At 40.8% G+C, this 19,062-nt stretch overlaps 1 protein-coding gene across 2 annotated transcripts in view; it reads right to left on the minus strand.

The window, feature by feature from the left end:
• Positions 1–1,970: 1,970 nt before the first annotated feature.
• The window catches only part of KIF26B (kinesin family member 26B), a 347,114-nt gene continuing 330,022 nt past the window's right edge, over positions 1,971–19,062 (minus strand). For both annotated transcript variants that reach the window (XM_063443207.1, XM_063443206.1), the window contains exons 13-15: positions 7,256–7,458; positions 5,558–5,708; positions 1,971–4,104 (exon numbers count right to left, since the gene is read on the minus strand). In XM_063443207.1, the coding sequence (XP_063299277.1) occupies positions 3,956–4,104; positions 5,558–5,708; positions 7,256–7,458 (503 nt within the window). In that variant the 3' untranslated portion in view covers positions 1,971–3,955. The remainder of the gene's footprint in view (positions 4,105–5,557; positions 5,709–7,255; positions 7,459–19,062) is intronic.

A 19,062-nucleotide genomic window follows, 5' to 3' on the forward strand; every position in this document is an offset into this window, starting at 1 on the left:
TTACTTTATCATTAGCTGGAACCACGGTCTCAGCCACAACTATGCCACTAGTTTAGTCAGAATAAATAACCCTCTATTGAAATAGCATGGTATAAAGGCGATGCAACTAAACGTGTGTTAATAATCTATGTTCTCTATTTCTTCCTCTTATATATAACAAACTATTGCTAAGCAACGTTTAATTGAAGCTGAAATGCTTAGATGACAGTCCATTTATTTTACTATTATTTTTATTTCTATTTTTACTGTCTCCCGACATGTAACTAACTTATACTGTTTTACCTAGTTGGTGATTTACACTAAGATACTAAGCCCCTCAGACCTTAGTCCCACGATGTGATTTCATGTACAGCTCACTAACTATAACTATTTTTCGGTATTGCACTGGCATATTTAGACTTAGCGACACCTGCATTAAAGCAAGTGATATCAATATTATAGCGAGATACAACAGTATTCAAACGAGGCGCTCGCGGCGGTGCCCTACCCAGCATGTTATTTAATCTCTACAATTGCCTAAGCAACCTTATTAATAGCAACGTTTTGCCTATTTTATATGACCTACCTAAGTTACGTTTATGCTCCACAAATGTTAACCTGTGAAACATCTTGATCTAACTGCTCACCATGACTAGTTCAGCAATGACAAGTTTGGATTGTACTTCATTTGATTTACACTTGTACACTCAATTTCTCATAACTGTTATTTTATGCATGTTACTAATCTCTCGAAAAGCTTGCTTAATATAAAAAAAAAAATGAGGCTGCCATTAGTAGGAGATGTACTGATGTGATAAAGTAATCCCGCTTTGTACAAATACTGTGCATCCCCTCTTCTCTATTCTGTACCCCACTCATCTCATGCCTCAATAAAAGAAAGATTGACAAAAAAAAATTGCCTTATCTTAAACAACTTCAACTCAGCTGCTGTTTATAACCTGCCAGGAATTAAAGAGACAGTCCAAATTGATTATATTTTTTATTTTAAAGCAATAAACAATATCAGTTTCAGAAATCTGCAGTTGTTTCCATCTTGTCAACAATTGAGCGTTACAAGATGATTACCTGCTCCTACAAGAAGTGAACAACTTATGTTGAAGATGTTGTTAATATGGTACAGCGTCATTTGTGAATCCACAAACTATATGGAATTTGGTGTCAGTATAATTAGTTGCCATTGACATATGTTCCAAATTTAAACTTGTATGTAGTTATAGGGAATGCTTGAGGCAGCAGTTCCTGATCTGTTCTAAACAGCCAGTCTAGGCACCATAACTAATACATGCTGACGGTAAGAGGCTGCAGGCACTGTTCTCTGGTTTTAAGTCACAACTTTTCCAAGCAGTTTACACAGTTACACAGTAATTTAGGTTGAAAAAAGACACGTCTATCAAGTCCAACCTTTAAAACCTTTAAATCCTTTGCTTTATATTGTTAATCCAAAAAAGGCAAACCCTCCCCCCATCTGATCCCTGCATTAGCAATACCAGTTGCATCATATTTTAAAGCAATTTATTGGCAGAGTGCGTCAGTTGAGTAGCTCAGTCAATGAATAGGTTTTAAACATGGATTAAATTTAAACTGTTTACGCCACTTCATCAGCTTTTTGTGGTTATGATGTTTAGATGAAAGTTATAAACATTGGGAGAGTACGTGTTTAATCTGGGTACATGTTATCCTCCCATCCCATAGCACCTAGGTGTAGGGTAAAACTTTGTGGTATACTAACCCATCACCTTCTACACATACAGAGAGTGAAGACTAGTCAATCTAATGTTTCTTCATAGAAAGGGTCATTGCTGATCATTGTCAGTTACTAAAGGATTCTGGAAACCCCTGCTTATATCACTAAATTGCACCTCCCATTTATGGAGTTAAGGCTCAAATGGGACCAAACGTTGGTCCTGTCTAATAATACAGGGGGGTCTTGGGAACTCTATGTACTTTTAATTATATTTTAAATGTTTGGTTATGTGAGAGGCAGCGCAGGATGTCAATGGCTACTACATGTTTTCATTCAAAGTTAATGTGCTGTGAGGCAATGAAGATAGACTGGCAAATGGGATCAAGGAAAAAAAAACTTTATTGCATGCCACCTTTACTGTGCATTAGTGAGTTTACAATTCGCTAACACAGCCACATACGGGTGTACTGAGTGAAAAATAAAATAAAATTAGCAGAAAACATATTACCAAAGGGACATTATGAGTTTTAACAGCACAAGCAGAGAGATGTATCATCAAAGCAGTGAATTATAATTCAGTATAATTATCTACTATACTATTTTGGCTTACATTTTTCCAATTCAGTATTGTTCTCGTTGCAATTTACTGTTTAGTTAATAAGTAAATAACTATCTTGCTGCAGATATGGACATCTTCATGCAATGAATCATTGGAGTAAAACGAATCAAGCTTTGTCAGTCTGCTCCAATCTGATATCCCTATAGTCTGTAACTGCTTTACTGATAATGCCCAAAGAAGGGAAGATTGGTACGAAATGGAAAGAAGGAAAGTGAAAATGTATTTTTAATTCTAAGTTGTTGAATAAGCTCTTTATAATAACGTACAAGCCTATACAACTTCCCAATCATTCATTCTTGTTGTAGGTGGCGTATGGAAAAAGTCCCTTAGCCTAACACAACTACGTATGGTCAGAAGCTGGTTACTGCAAAGGAGGTTTCGTCAAAAATATATCTTCAGCTACCACCAACGGTTTCTTCTCCTTAGCTCTGTAAAAGACTGAAATCCTCTGTAATCTGAAAAATAACCTAAAGGATTAGTGAGAACACTTTGATATTGGTGACATTTTATAGGACATAATAGAGGAGACTATTTACCACCTTTTAAGCCAAAGTAGTAGCAGTGTGAAGATTTACATTCGTCTTTCAAGGAGGTTTTAGTTCTCAAATACATTGTACATTTACATATTGCACAAGACTGATTACCTTTTAAGTAAGCGATTTTATGTACCATTCCCAAATGCACATGTAATCCGTTAAGTGCTAAAATGTCCTATATGTAGTAGATTTGAAATGGTCCGAGTTTACGATTCAAACTCTGGGAGCTTGATAAATTCTGAAAAATGAGGCCTGCAACCTTGCATTTGTTTTTTTTTTTTCTTATTATTTTAATACTGTGTGAATCTCTGCCCATTGTACATTTAATACTGTGTACCTAAACATGCATGCACAAGCAGTATGGAATCAGTAGCCATCACAAAAAAAGCTTTAAACAGATACTAGCCATGTGACAAATCCTTTGTGGCCACACATTGGTAACAAGGACAGTTAACGCATAGTCGTGTGCTGTACTGATCAGGAAACATTGCATCAAACACAAGTACTTAAAACAGCAAGTCAGAAATAGAGTTGTACACCATAGCAAACAAGCTGCAAATACATTAAAAAATGTGTGGGTATTTTTTTTTTTCAGATTTTCTTTTTAACATATCTAGCACCATCTGTACACAATAAAATATGAACATAAATGTTTGGATAGTAAAGGTTTGAAAGGCACTTAATCAGTCTCACTGTGGATTCTTCCTCATCCTTTTTTTTTTTACATGACTTTTGAAGCTATCAGGCCAATCTTCTTCATCCTCCACAATTTAGGGAATGGCGCAAACAGAGCTCTCTTCTGCCTTCAGTCTTTATTTACAAAAAAAAACCTTTAAAGTTTCTCAAAGTGCTCACTTAAATCTCAATGGAATCTGACAGTTTGCTTGAATGCATTTGTTGAGGTTACAATTGTGTTGATCCTCAATAAAACATCTTCTTGTCCCTTCATGTCACATTCTGTGTCACATTACAACATCACTTTGTCCATCCTTTATCTTGGCTCCATTGTCTTTGGGTGTTGTTGGAAGGGCGAAAATATTTTTTTAGGGCAAAAGTTTGCTGCGAGACTATTATCATCACCATATGTGAACCCCACCCACACCACAACCCCTTCATTTATCGACGCCTTGAGGTGATATCAAAACAGGTAATCATCATGAGGTGTGCTTTACAGAAGTTGACACGGTTCTCCAAACGTTCTGTTACACACTCCAGAGCTTCCAAATATTCCATGGAGTCCACTTCATAGGCTTGCTCCAAATCAACTAAACACATGAAAAATAAATACAATTTATAAGTCATTGAGAAATAATTGTATAAGGATATTGTTCAAAAACACATTTGCATATTAAAAAAGATATATAATTACTGTATTTTCCTAATATATTTATTTTTTTCCAAAGATAGTCTTCTGTTCTCTTCACAAGAACATAATTTAGTGGAGTGATGATTTGTAGGATAAAAACAGGTCCAGCAGTGATGTCACAGTGTGACCTTGTGAACCAACAGGTCCTGTTAGATGTGCTTTAAAGATGGGGATAGGAGCACTATCACATAGCACAATTTAAATTATATATACCATGTTATTGTTAACACCCAAGTACAGTTGCAAATATTTACAGCGGCAAACAAATGTTTGCTTTACCAACCCTCTCACCAGGGAGACCAGATAATGCTCCATTGCGGTGATTCTGTGATGGCAGGTGCTCAAAGCATAGCATCATGCTTACTGTGATTGGTGCTGGGCTTTGTCAGCCATCCAGCACCAATCACAGTGTAATCCGCATACCTGATTATTAGTATTATAGTGATATCCCTGTAATGCTGAAATCAACCAGTAGATGGCAGGAACATAGTGCTCTCTACTGCTTTAACTAGGAAACCCATCTGCTGATATCAGTACTGATATTGGCAGAGGGGTTCCTTAGTGTAAGAGTTAGAGGTAAGGTTGTAGTAGAATTAGGGTTAGTGTTAGTTTTAGGGTTAGAGTTAGGGTTTGTTTAGGGCTTGTGTTAGGGTAAGGTACGGGTTAACGCTGGGTTAGGGTTAATGATGTTTTAGGGTTAGGGATAGTGTTTGGTTAAGGTTAGGGCAGGTATACTGTTAGAGTTAGTGTAGGGTAGGGTTGGTATAGCATTAGGGAGGATTAGTTAATGTTAACTACCAAAACTAATTTAGATCCTAGACAAATGAGGCATTTAACATTTAGGAATGAGATGTGAATCTATTATCAGTTTTTTTTTATTTAGATGCACTGGATGTGTAAAAAGTATATTAGCAGTTATAAGCAGAAATCCCACAATATTTCCCCCATTTTTTACACTTCATTCATACTTAATGTATACCTAACACAACATTAAGTATCAATAAAGTGTAAAAAATGGGGGAAATATTGTGGGGATTTTGCTTATAATACTTTTTACACATCCAATGGCTTTCTTTAAATAATATATAATATTTAAACAAATCAAATTCAGTTCTTTACTAAACAATATATAATTTGTATGGGGGCACTTAAAGAGAAACTCTTAAATAGCTGTTGAACAAACACATAGTACAAATTCTAGATTTGGTTTGGACAATTGCATCTGTCCTTAAGGGGTTAAACTCGGCTTTCAATATTTTCCCAAGAAAGATAGATAATGATATAAAATGGCTTTGCATACTTCATGGATACATTACATGCACGCCGAAGAAATGTGTTCAAAAGGTTCTTACATTCACTGAGCCACTTATTCGGATCCAACATCAAATACTGCTTAGTGATCTCCAGTTCCTTCATAAGCCACTCATATTTGGCCTTGACCTCTGCTATCCTCTGCTGTCGATGCTCTAAGATTTTCAGTTTGGAACTGAAACGTGCCACTGTCTGATGAGACAATCAAACAATCTTATTAGTCAAATAAATGTTAATAACTAAAACCAACATTGCTAACAACCAAGTCAATTATCAGAATAAGCAAAAAGAACCATGCATGTTCAATAAGACATTTGGTAAATGAGAGTTTTAAGGAGGCATTGAATGACTCTGTTGCCCTGACCTAGGGTTTATAATCTTCCTGGGGTAGGTAATACATAATAATGACAAATAACATGATTGCTACTTCTAATTCAGATTAGCTATTAATCTCTCACTGTTACAATTAACCTTTATGGCATCCCATTCTGAGCTCAACAGTGCAATCATATTACACAATGAAAATTAGGTTAATGAATGTTATAGGATTCTCTGTCAGGGAAAAGTTTACCTGTAGCTCAATATTTGCCTTAAACAGACGGCTTTGTACTTATTCCATTGTGAAGGTAGGTCTCTTAGACAGAAACAAGCATCGTGTGACTGACAGACAAATTCCCTTTCTCAACATCTCCTAGAAATAGGTGGGGGCCACATATTATTAGTATTTATGAAGTCCCATACCTTGAGCACAAGAGAGTGATGAAGCTCAGCAGGATTTGTTATAGTGAGACTCCAAATACAGATAGGCTTGATGGAATAATATGTTCACCGATTGCTGATTCATTTATCAAACCCTCCTAATATCAACTACCTCGGAAATTACATAGCATATTTACAAGGAATTAACCAATATTTTGAGGGGACTTAGATACTCAGGATTTCATTATTGTTAACTACCTGGCTGCTTTGGGAACAGGCTGTTAGGGCTGGCAGTTATAGGAACACTATCAGCAAACACAGGATCTGATGTTTGGCTGACACAGGCCGGCTACGGATTATGGTCTGTTAGGCGTGTGAGTTGCCACTTACCACTGAATATCAATTAGGATGGAGACATAAAAATCTGACTGATTTATTTTCAATTTATTAAAAACTTGCCTTGTAACAAAACCACTATGACATTTTGTTTTTATTCCAGACAGATAACCACATTGCACACTGTTACAAAAAGCTGCATTCAGTTGCCAGGATTTTCTGGTAACTAAATTCATTGGATATTGATATGTGATTAACAGTGATAAATATCTGCATATTCAAATCCAGCCTTCAAGCAAAATTGGTACAACAATGGTTGCTGGTAAATAAATATAGAAGGAGTAAAAATTGGAAACATGCGCTCCTCAAAGTGCTTCATTTTACCAGAAAGAAAACAGTTTGGTAGAAGACATATTGGCTCTCCTGAGCAAGCAACTGCTAATGAGATAATGGTGCTGAAACAGAGTGATCTGTATTCAAAGTAGCTACTGCTGGTGAGGCTCGGTCTACTCTTTTTTAGACTACATAAAGGGAGTTCACATTGCTTTAGCTCACTTTTTACTATTTCTGCATACTTTAAAAAGGCTGTACTGTGGATAATACAGGCTGCCAGACTATAAACTCTAATCAATGTGTGTATTTTACAGAGAGTTATAGGGATACATCAAACATTTATTAAAGCAATAATAGGCATTGAACAATACCTTGCAGTCTTCACCCCGTCGTCTTTGCAGCCTCTCTACATCATCTATTTCATAAACTTTAATCTCAAATGGTTCACCCAGACTGCGCTGCCCATTACGCATAGGACCGTCTACCCAACGTACTCCAGGGCTGTTGGCTGGTTTTCTAACAGGAGATGTTGCGTCGAGAGATAATGCTGGAATAAGCCTTCGCCTCTGTGATCCTATTACAAAAAGACATCTAATCATCCTGGGTTCATTTCAGTACAGTAACCATTCCATTCCTCCATCAAGGCCCAGGTTAAGATGTAATGCACTGGGTTAGAGCAGCACAAACAGTGCTGGTACTTAATAGCAACCCCGCAAAATAAAACAGAGCAACTTTACATTCAGAAACAATACAAAGAAAATAAAAATGAATTACTATTTTTCTTTTTTAGTAGGTATTTAACAATTTACTAACGCCTTAACTACTAGGTTTTTCCTATGCTTGAATAACATTTTAAGCCTGGTTTTATTAATAATAATTATTAAATTATTAACTGACGTTCCGTATATATACCTTGAAGGGTTTGTAGAAGAATCATAATACGCTCAATGTACTTACTTGTGCTAATAAATTCGAATCCCTTCTAAACCAAGTTGGGGCTTGCAGTTAAGAGGTTAATTTAGTTTTATTAACATTAAAGTCAAATAATGGGGTTAGGGAATCACCGTGTTATTGAATGGAACCATCGTGCTCTTTGTAATTTCCTAGATAGAGTTCCCATGTTCCATGCAATGTTTTTCTGTTATAAATGCTGTATGTTTTATTGCTGTTGAACTCTATGGCATACACGTATACAATCCACATTATCATCAGTTTGATTGCTATTAAGCTCTGTGATACAGAATTTACACAAATATCATATCACTGTGGAGCTCTGTGATACACTTATACAAAACACATTTGATGGACTTTATTTCTGTGAAACACCAAGATGCACTAATACCAAATTTCTTTATCCCTGAGGAAATAAGGAAGATATACAATGGAGATAGGATATCAGATGGCCTCTCAGTGCAAAAATGATGCATTTGAGAGGTGCACCAAATTAATTCCCTGTTCTATGGAGGACTGTCAGAAAAAAAACAACTAATAATATTTGAAAGGGTTAACACTAAGACCTTGGGGCATTTCCCAGCAAATGTATATAAATGTTAATAAAAGTAAGGAGCCTGAAGCAACAGGAAAAATAAATATCAGAATGAAATAGAAAGGACACTCTTTTAGTGGCTTCAATAAGTGAGGAGGCACCATTAGTATGTTTTTATTACACCTTGACTGACACGATCAGCATGACTCAAGCAGAAACATTGAAACCACTGCAGGATAGTGAATTCCTTTGGCTCTACTCTTGGTTTTATGGTTGTACCAACAAAACAAAAAAACAATGGGTAAGAGTAAGGGATGAGTAGTCAGGAGGCAATCAATGCTCAGCTTATTTTCCATAGAGCAGGAGTCAATATAGAAATAAGTATTCACTCTCAGTTGAATAGCCCAAAGGCTAACAGTTGGGCAGACTAACTTCTGCAGTAACCAGTTTCATTAACATAATTTTCTTCCACCAACCTTATAGCTAATTATGCTACTGGCAGGCATGCTAATTAACTCAACTTCTCTCCTGACACGTCTCCTGTGCTCCTCAACTTACATAGTAAGTTGCAAACATGATAACAAATACAAAATGAACACTCAATTAATAAGAAGTTCAGTACCTTACTGTGATTAACCCCTTAAGGACACATGACATGTGTGGCATGTCATGATTCCCTTTTATTCCAGAAGTTTGGTCTTTAAGGGGTTAAAGGGACATTCCAGGCACCCAGACCACTTCTGCCCATTGGAGTGGTCTGGGTGCCGACTGCCATCACCCTTAATTCTGCAAGTGTAATTATTGCAGTTTTTATAAACTGCAATAATCACCTTGCAGGGTTAGGTCCTCCTCTAGTGGCTGTTAATCAGACAGCCACTAGAGGGACTTCCAGCTTCTTAGAACACGAAAAGTGTTTTAAACTACACTGGACGTCCTCACACTATGCATGAGGACCTCCAGTGTCGCCGGAATCCCCATAGGGTTTGTTTTCCTGGCACTGGAGAGTCCCTTTAATACAGTGAAGATTGAAACTTTAAGTGAGGAAATGTATTCTACTGCAGGAGAGGTTTCACGGAGAGGTGTGAGGTTAATTTAAATGTATAATTTTCTAGGTTAGAGAAAAGTAGACATCTATTAAATAGTCCTAAAAGGTTACTTCAGTACAAAATCCAGCACCCCGTATACAATTGCTATGCTGTAGATTTTGATATTTATTTGGCCAAACCAAATTTCCAAACTCTGAGACGAATTGTACCTGAATCACAGGCCGACCGAACCACACAATGATGAACATATTCAGGTGGGGTTGTGATTCTGAATAATGACTGTCTTCTCTTGAGACTTGGCTGTCAGATCATTCTGATTGGTTGCAAACAGAGTGCTCGTAATGATATTGCAAAGACCAGATCATAGCTCAGTTTGTGGTGAGCCCTCCACAGATAAAGATAGATTCGTTTTTATTGTGGTGCATTTTCATTATTTTTGGTGGTTTTTTTTTTCTTTTGCAATCAAGGCTTTTTAAATTTTAAATAGTTGCATCAAGAATTCTGGATTTCAATTTGGCCTTTTTTTGTGGGCTCAAGATAAGAAGAATTATAAGATAGAAGGCTTTTTAATGTTACTCCCGTTTTTTAAGCACATCCATTGGCCAATTTTCATGCCTCTTTTGCTCTTCTAAATCGGTTCTTAAATCGGAATCTCAGTTCTGAAATTAAACCAACATTTGGCCAAAGATCAGGTGTCTCGAAAAATGTCCTGCCTATATAGTTAGAAACACAGTGGGATGCACTAGGATCCATGTCTGTCTGTTTATTTATCTAGCTATCCATATCCATCTATCTACTTGTCTGTCTGCCAGTCTTTCTACTTATATCTGTCCGTGTTTTTTAATCCATGTCTGTCTGTCTTCTAATTTTTCATATGTCTGCTGTATACCAGTTGAAATATTTTAAAGCACAGGATAGGCGTTCATTGCCAACATCAGATGATGCCACACTTCAAATACAGGCACAAAATATCCCAACCGTTTTTCTTTCAATTAATGTGTCGTCGCAGTGTTTAAAGATACACCAGCTTGTGTCTTTATGAAAAGGTTTTGTGTGCTTGCAAAAATTATTATAGCACGTGACAGGAGGCAAATATTTTGTATTAAACTCTTTTTACTGAACTCCAGCAGCACAGATCAATCATAAAACTAACAACCAGAAAAGAAACCAAGTCAGAAAAGAAACATTAATGCACAAGTCAGAGTATTTACTCTTATTGTTATTACATTATATTTAGTGGGCTGTGACAAACTTCCCCACTCCATGTGAGTTTGCCACAAGCTCCTGGAGGAGCCTGCTTGCCAGCCTCCTGCCCACAGACTATTGGCCCTGCCGGGAAACCTATAAAAGACTACCGAACTTGACCGACCGTTAGCACTGATTTCATGGAACTGTTTTGGGCATAAGGCCATGTGCACGGTCGGTCAAAATTATGACTTCCATGAAATTCCTGAACCCCTGAACCGATCTGGGTGATTTTTGGATATGTTGGTCACCCAGATCAGGGGATGTAACTTTTAAGGAGTTTTATGCATTTTGAGTTACTTTTGGGGTCAGTGGCGTACACACAACCCATGGGACCCCGGTGCAAAACTGATCCATGGGCCCACCCCCACTAACTCCCTCCCGACAGACACACACAGACAGACAAACATATACATACAGACACATACATACAAACAGACAAGGACACATACATACAGAAACACACATACATACAGACAGACACACACACACGACAAACATACATAAAAAGACACATACATACATACATACATACATACAGACAAGACACACATACATATATACAAACAGACAGAGACACATACATACAAACAGACAGGCACACAAACATACAGACAGACAGACACACTTACACACAGACACATACAGACAGACAGAAACATACACACACACACACACAAGACACTTACATACATAAAAACAGACAGGCACACATACATATAGACAGATAGACACAGACACATACATACAGACACACACATACATAAAAAGACACATACATACATACATACATACATATAAACAGACAGGCACACATACATACAGACAGACAGACACAGACAGACAGACACAGACACACAAGACATACATACAAAGACACACATACAGACAGACACACATACATACATACAAACAAACAAACATACACAATATTTAAGTCACCCTCCTGTTTCCCTACCTTTTAGGTGCAGGAGGCTGACTTACCCTGGGGTCCAGTGGTAGCTCAGGTTGATGGGCTCTCTCTCAGTGATAGCTGGGAGGAGTGACCGGGGCTGTCACTTCCTCCCAGCAGTGATGTCATCACAGGGGGCCCGGTTGCGCTGTTAAAGTGCTGCAGCGCTGACCGGGCCCCCTGATAATCCATACCCATCGGGTGGCCCTGACAGCATGGGCCATCCGATGGGCACCTTAACATGTGGCCCTGGCCCTATTGTCCCCCCTCCCGAACCCCCAACCGTGCCGCGCCAGTAGGGGATATAAAACTGAAGGGGGGATCTAGCGTCCCCCCCCGAACCCCACCCATGAGCCGTGGGTGGGGGCGCTAAATGAAAATGGGGGGACCTATTGTCCTTCCCCTGGCCCCCACTCATGAGCTGCGGCTGGGGTCCCTAAATGAAAATGGGTGGGGATACTATTGTCCTTCCCCTTGGCCCCCACCCATGAGCAGCAGGTGGGGGCCTTAAATAACTATGGGGGACCTATTGTCCTCCCCCCGGCCCCCACCCATGGGCGACGGGTGAGGGCTAAATGTAAATCCCTCTAGGTGACTAGGGGTCCCCAAGCCCCTAGTCACCCCCTCCCATCCAATAAAATCATAAAGACCTGCTTACCCCCCCACACCCTAAAAACAGTGAGGGGGAACAAGAAAACGAAATACCTGTAAATAAAAAATAACTTTAGATGTCTTCTTTTTTCTAAAATCTTCTTTTTTCAGCCCCCAAAAAGGCCAAATAAAAATCTATAATACCCTTTGCAATTGTTAAAATAAAAAAACCTAAGCGCCCAAAAAAAACAAGAAAAAAAAAACAAAAAACCTGACACCCTAAAAAATAATCAATCTTCACCCAGAGAGGGCACACAGCTGATTAGTAGACAGGCTCCTACTTGCAATATAGCGAGTAGGGGCAGAATTTAATAATACTAAGTAATCTTAGTCTTTCAGCCTTTTGGTAGATAGCTCCCTAATACTGTGGGAATTAGGGAGCTATCTACTAAGCGGCTGCAAAATGCAGCCGCGGCACGAATTGGATCGGAATTTCATTCATTCAAATTAAATTCCAATCCGAAAAAAGTCCCGAATTGCATCCTAACATGAATGAACAAACTGTTCTCATTCTGTTAAGACGGAATTTGGTAGTTTCACCGGCGTCCTGTCTAAATGACAGGACGTTCGGGAATACTGACAGGAAGCATCGCAAGATCACGGAGGAAAGGTAAGAATTGTGGGAAAATTTCTGTGACCACAGTGATCAGAGATGGTCAGGCGTAGGAAACCACCATAAGACAAAATAGTCCCTACTGTGTCTTATGTTTTATTTATTTTTTAATTTGACAATTGTTATTTTCTGCAGGTAGATAGGGGTACAGAAGAGAAGGGATGTTGCAGGGGGGGTGGGGGGGGAAGAAGCCGGCAGTTGGCCTCACATACATTTACATATTGGACATATTGAACATGGTGAACATATTGAACATGGTAGACAGACATAGTAAACATGAAGCCTTGCACATCATACAGTACAGTTCTTCTATACATTATACTTCCCCGATTGAACCTCTTGTTTCACGTTTAGGTGCGGGGCCCATATGAGGGAGGTCCTTGCCTGTAACCGTCAATGCTGTATGGGTCATGCTTGGACCAAGGGTTGCTGAGGCCTGTGTAATTGCTATGTCTGTTGTGGGCTACTTGCGGGCGGTGGTGAGGATTAGGCGAGTATACACGGGGAGGTGGGATGGGGGTTGGGGAGGCTGCAGGGGGGGGGGGATGGGGAGAGGGTGGGGGGGATGTGTCTTATGTTTTAAAGAAAACTAGAGCACACAGGAAGAAATTAAGAACAGATCCTGACAGAGGGAGAGAAGAGGAATTGATTGGGGAATGGCAAGTTTGGCTTGACAGTGCCGCAGTAAGCTAATTTTGTGAGCAGCCGTGTGCTACATGCTAGGGGCCACGGCCATCTTGTGGTGTATAGGCTTAATGGGAATGCATTGTCTAACACTGTCTAACTAACCGGTTGCATTAACTGTAACAGACACTCAGTCTGAGATAACACAGATAGTGTGCAAGGTATACTTGTGATTTGGTAACCAAGTCTTTTAGTTGCTGGGAACTCTGTGTCTCTGCGCTGCACTTCTCCATTCCAGCGGCAACTTTCCTTTTGGTGCTCCCTGTTTCTCCGCTCGTGGGGTAGGCAGATTCCATTCCTGGAGTCTTCTTTGTCCTTCTACTGGGGCCTGGATTAATTTTATACCGCTGTCCTTGATCACCAACACCTTTGTGGGGTATCTGATGCTTTGGCTCCGCAGTACTTCCAGTATTTGTGGGAAGGTCCTACTCTGGCTGAACGTAGCTGCTGATAAGTCAGTGGAGTAATCTTCTAGTGGCTGGGTTTTATTGCAGCTTGCTTTCAGGACGTGTTCTTTTATATGATAATAGTACGCTCTGAGGAGTATGTCTCGTGGTATAGAATCTGGCAAGTATTTGGGTCGCGGGACACGATAGATCCTATCCACCAGCAGCATGTCCGCAGGAATTTCTGGAGCATATGCGTGGGGCCTCAGATTGTTTCTGCGTGCTCGGTATTCATTGTCCACGAGTTTTGATTGCATTATAGTGAGTTTTTGCTCTATATCCTCCACATGGCTAGCTAGATCATTGTGCGCCGTGGCGAATTTGTCAAGCTTGTTTTACACATGGAAAGTTCTGGATCCAAGCTCTTGTATGTCCTGCCTCAGGGTGCTGAGCGAGGATTGCAAGCTTGCAATTAGTTTGGTGGATATTGTATCCAGGGCCTGTGTCAGGTTGCCTCGTGTCACCAAATCAGTAACCATGGGGTCTTCTATGTCCGGCATGGAGGTGTCCGCATCTGAGCCGTCGTGGCCTTCTTGGATTTCGGCCTGTAAGGTCAGCGTTGCAGGTATATTTTTCTGGCCCAAAAAATTGCGCTTCTCTTATTTCACGGTGCTCTTTCTGCTCTTGTGGTGAGACATCATTGTTTTGTTGATATTGTAGTGTTCCTGGAGGTTGGGATTGCAATGGACTGCGAGCTCAGGTGCCAGAGCAAGAAATTAAGCAGCCATCTTGCTGAGCCACGGCCCCCAAGTTCAGATAGCTTAATGCAAATTATTTGCCTCCTGTCATTACTAAAAATAAGGTTATAGGTACACTACGCTAGCATAATCTACAATTGTACTCCTAATAAAAAGTCTTGTTTCTTTGTGCAAATTGCTTTACCATTTCAAGAGATTGATAGTTGTCGTAGGCAATAAAAATGAATTAAAACAAACATTCAATTCTTGCAGTAAAATGTCAAACATGTAGAATATATGCTCTCGCACCCATAGCGACCTCAGATTTTTTTTAAAAGGGCTTTTATGGATATGGATTAATTTTGATCCAATAGCCATATCTATAACTGCCCTGCATTAGCTTTCCATTCATTTTATTAATTCAATTACAACGGATGTTAATGGAAAAGGTTTACGTATTGCTGTGACTGATGCATTAAAAGGATGACCTTTATGTCAGTATAGAAATGTAGATTCATAATAATATTAAGCTATTGTGTTTTATGTCATAGCTAAGATGAAATCAGGGATATATTATTTATTTATAAATAAAGTGTTTTATTGAGTATAATATATCACAATTTCTATTATCAGTACAATTTGATGTATTCACTATACAGTAATAATAATAAAATCAAATTTGAGCAATAGATAGAATATGAATAATGAGCGTTATTAACTGCTTCTTAGCAGTTGGCTTTCAGTAGCGGCAGCCGGAAACACCCATTCGCTAATTTGGCAGTCGGTAAGCAGGTACGTGTTGTAATTAGCGATAGGTATTTTAGTGGTTAGTGGCTGGCAGGTAAAAAAGGTAAAAGCAAAATTGCAAGCAAGACCCTAGAAACTGCTAATATCCAAGAGATTTTGATCCCCTACTGGGGCTTCATAAGGCGGCTTTTGCTGCCTTATAATAGCACCAGCCCTGCATGTAAACATAGCAATCTTAATATTTAATATAGCCAAGTGCATAATCTGTCTGAGTTAGAGGATTATTTTTATCTTAGTTATTTTAACACAAACTTTCTCAACATTGGTTCATGATCACACCACAATTCCCTGCTTAGCATATATGCAGCTTTGTTACAGATGCAGTGATGATTTAGGATAGATTTACAGAGTAGGAGGACAAGGGTGCGTAAGGCAGGTATGCTGTGTAGTTCAGTACAGTAGTGAGTGCCCCTTACTGTACTTTAGAAAACATCTACAATTTTTCATTAAAGCTACTACTACTATGAACCAGACTGGCAGGTGGATGACCGCTATAGGAAGCAGCCTCACTTGAACCCTGAAAATGAATACTCCACCCACTTCTTTCCCTGGTCCCTCACACCTAATTATTACATGGAATAGCCGGGTTACCTTATTGTGGTCCCAGCTAAAAAAAAAAGGCAGGTAACAACCAGAACTACCTCATACTCGCCTTCTATGCCACACTGTCACCTACTCATTCACATGTCACTTGCCACTGTCAGCCATGTAAGCAGTTAAAAGGTCCCACACTCCCACCTAGTCACATTCTCCTGCCCACTAGAACTGGGTCCACCAAATAATCAGGCCTACTGACAAGCTGTTTGGATGACCCTCAGCCTAGTTCAGGACCATGCAGGGAGTGCTGCTTAAGCACTCTCAGCATGGTTCTAGTGCTGTGCTGCCCAGGAACAGTCCACTGGTGTCCCCAGAGGTGTAACTAAAACAGGATGGTGGGACAGGATACATGCATCCATACACACATCCTGCTTAATGCATACATCCATAAACACACACTGCCTAATACCTACATCCATGCACACATACTGCATGATACATGCATCCATACACAAATATTACCTAATACATACATCCATACACACATACTGCCTAATACATAAATCCATAAACACACTGGCTAATACATACATCCATACACAAATACTGCCTAATACCTTCATTCTGCGGAGTCTGTTGGCGCTATATAAATGGCAAGAATAAAAATAATGCATTTGGTGAATGTTATGTATAATACAGGTGGGGTTTAATTTATGTTATGTTGAACTTGTCTGACAGGTTCACTTTATATAACTGTATTAATATATATTATAAATATAATTTAATATATAATGATCTATTTACATGTTTACACACACTCACTGACACACACATACTCACTGATATACATAATGTAACACACACATACTCTCACTGACAGACACACACACACTCACTGACACACACAAATACACACACAATCACATTGACAGATGCACACACACACTGACAGACGTCATATTCCGGCTCCTGGCATTACAGAAGGCACGCAAGGGAGGAGTGAGGAGCTGCAAGATCAGCCTCCCTCACCGCCCATCCTGTCGCTGATGCTTGACTGCCCCCCCTCTGCCCCCCCTCCAGCAGTTATCGGCAGTGCAGGCACCTGCCATCCAGGTAAGCAGGTACCAGCTCTGCCATGCTGAATAAGCACTGATGCAGAGACCCACCAAGGTTGCCAAATGACCACCTTCTGGGCCCCCTATGACAGGACTCCTCTTGGCGCCAAAACCTTCGGGTGCCTGGCCCTGAGGAAGCAGCTCCCAAGGCGAATGCCTAATTCTCCTAATGGTTGCTCCGGCCCTGACACAAACACACTCACTCACTGACACACACACACTGACAGACACACACTTGCTGACATATGTAACAGGTTACATATGCAGTCACGTGCATTGCAGACAGGATTACATGACACATAAGAAGGGAGAGTAACATGGCTGTGGTGAGGAAAAGTTATTCATTTTTTATCAACTAAAGATCTCCAGGCAGGGCCGGACTGGGAAAAAAATTAGGCCCGGGCATTTTTCAATCAGAGCGGCCCCCTAAGAAGGGGGCGGGGCCAGAGAGGGTTTGTTTTGTCATCACTAATGACAAGCACGCCCCCTCTCAAAGTAAGCATGTTAGTTCAATGCGCAGAGCCCCGCTGAAGAGCTCTGGCATTAGAAAAAGGCCCCAAATTTAATAACATGCTTGCGCTGTGTTTGCTTTTAAATTGTCTCTGGTGTCTCCACAAGTGGGATACCAGAGGACAAAAGGGCCAGGAAAGTGTATGATACATGTGTTTGGAGCCTGCTTGTGGGATTGCGTGTGGGTAGAGTGTGGTGTGGTATTGTGTAAATAGGTCAATTTCATTTGTGTTTGTGGTGTAATATGTGTGGCTAGGGGCTGTAGAGAGTGTGTGTATAGGGGGCATAGTGTTATAGGGGATGTAGCGAGTGTGTGCATACGGGCTGTAGTGTGTGTGTATAGGTGACGTAGTGTGTGTAGGGATTGTAGAGAGGGTGTGTTTAGAGAATGTTGTATGTGTTTGCTGACAAGGAATGTAGTGTGTGTGTAGGAGATCTACTGTGTAAAGAACCCAGAGTGTGTATAGGAGATTGTGTGTGTGTGCGTGTGTGTAGAGGATTAAGAGTGCATATAGGGTGGGGGGGCGGGGCCTGACTCTCAAGCAGGCCAGACGTGTTTGCTTGGAGCTCCTGCAAGAAAAGCGTGAAATACTAAAATAACGGGAATAAAAACCTGCAAAAAAGCTCCAAACCAAGCACAGACCACTAGCAATCAAGAGGAGACATTAAGCAGCCCAAATATCTCCGCAGGAACCAGCATAGACGCAAATCTGACGAGTTACCTACCGGGGCAGCAGGCCTCCGGCCTAGGAGAGGCGGCCGATCTCCAGCCGGGTGCCGAACACCCTGAATAGACCTTCTGGGCGCCCTGTCACCCCCCCTTTGGACCGGTGGGGGATATCCCGGTCCCCGCTGGGATCACTACTGCAGCACCAGTGGTCCCTCAACACTATACCGGGGCTCGGCTACCCGAGACGCGGCTCACACGGATGCACCAAGCTACTGTGGAGCAGCCTAAGATGGCCGCCCAGCAAGGGCCCAAGAAGCGGAGCACGCAAGCCCAGCCACCCACGGACCCCTTGGGGGACTTCGATAGACTCTGTGCGGGCCTATGGACCATCCTGCATAACCGCGGGACAGCCTTCCACCGAGCGGGGAAAATAGTAGCCACGTGGATTCGCCCTGCAAGCAGACGCCGCCATTATAGATACCCGCCACAGTCGCCCAGAAAAATCACCGGGCTGCACACGCACCAGCCTTCCCACAAGCAGGCGAGGAAGCCCTGTAGCCCAGACTCCGGTGCTTGCCCCCACACTCCTGAGAGCGGGACCGCTAGCCAAACCGCACACGAAATAGCCTCACCTGGAGTGGGAGCTGGCGCCCGATACGCTGCACCTCAGCCTCTACACGCTCCAGCCACAATCCAGGGAACCGCGCAGCAGAGCACTGGTGCCCCTCTCCGGATGGCG

The sequence above is a fragment of the Pelobates fuscus genome, chromosome 2 (assembly GCF_036172605.1).
Source record: "Pelobates fuscus isolate aPelFus1 chromosome 2, aPelFus1.pri, whole genome shotgun sequence".
Classification (NCBI taxonomy): Eukaryota; Metazoa; Chordata; class Amphibia; order Anura; family Pelobatidae; genus Pelobates; species Pelobates fuscus.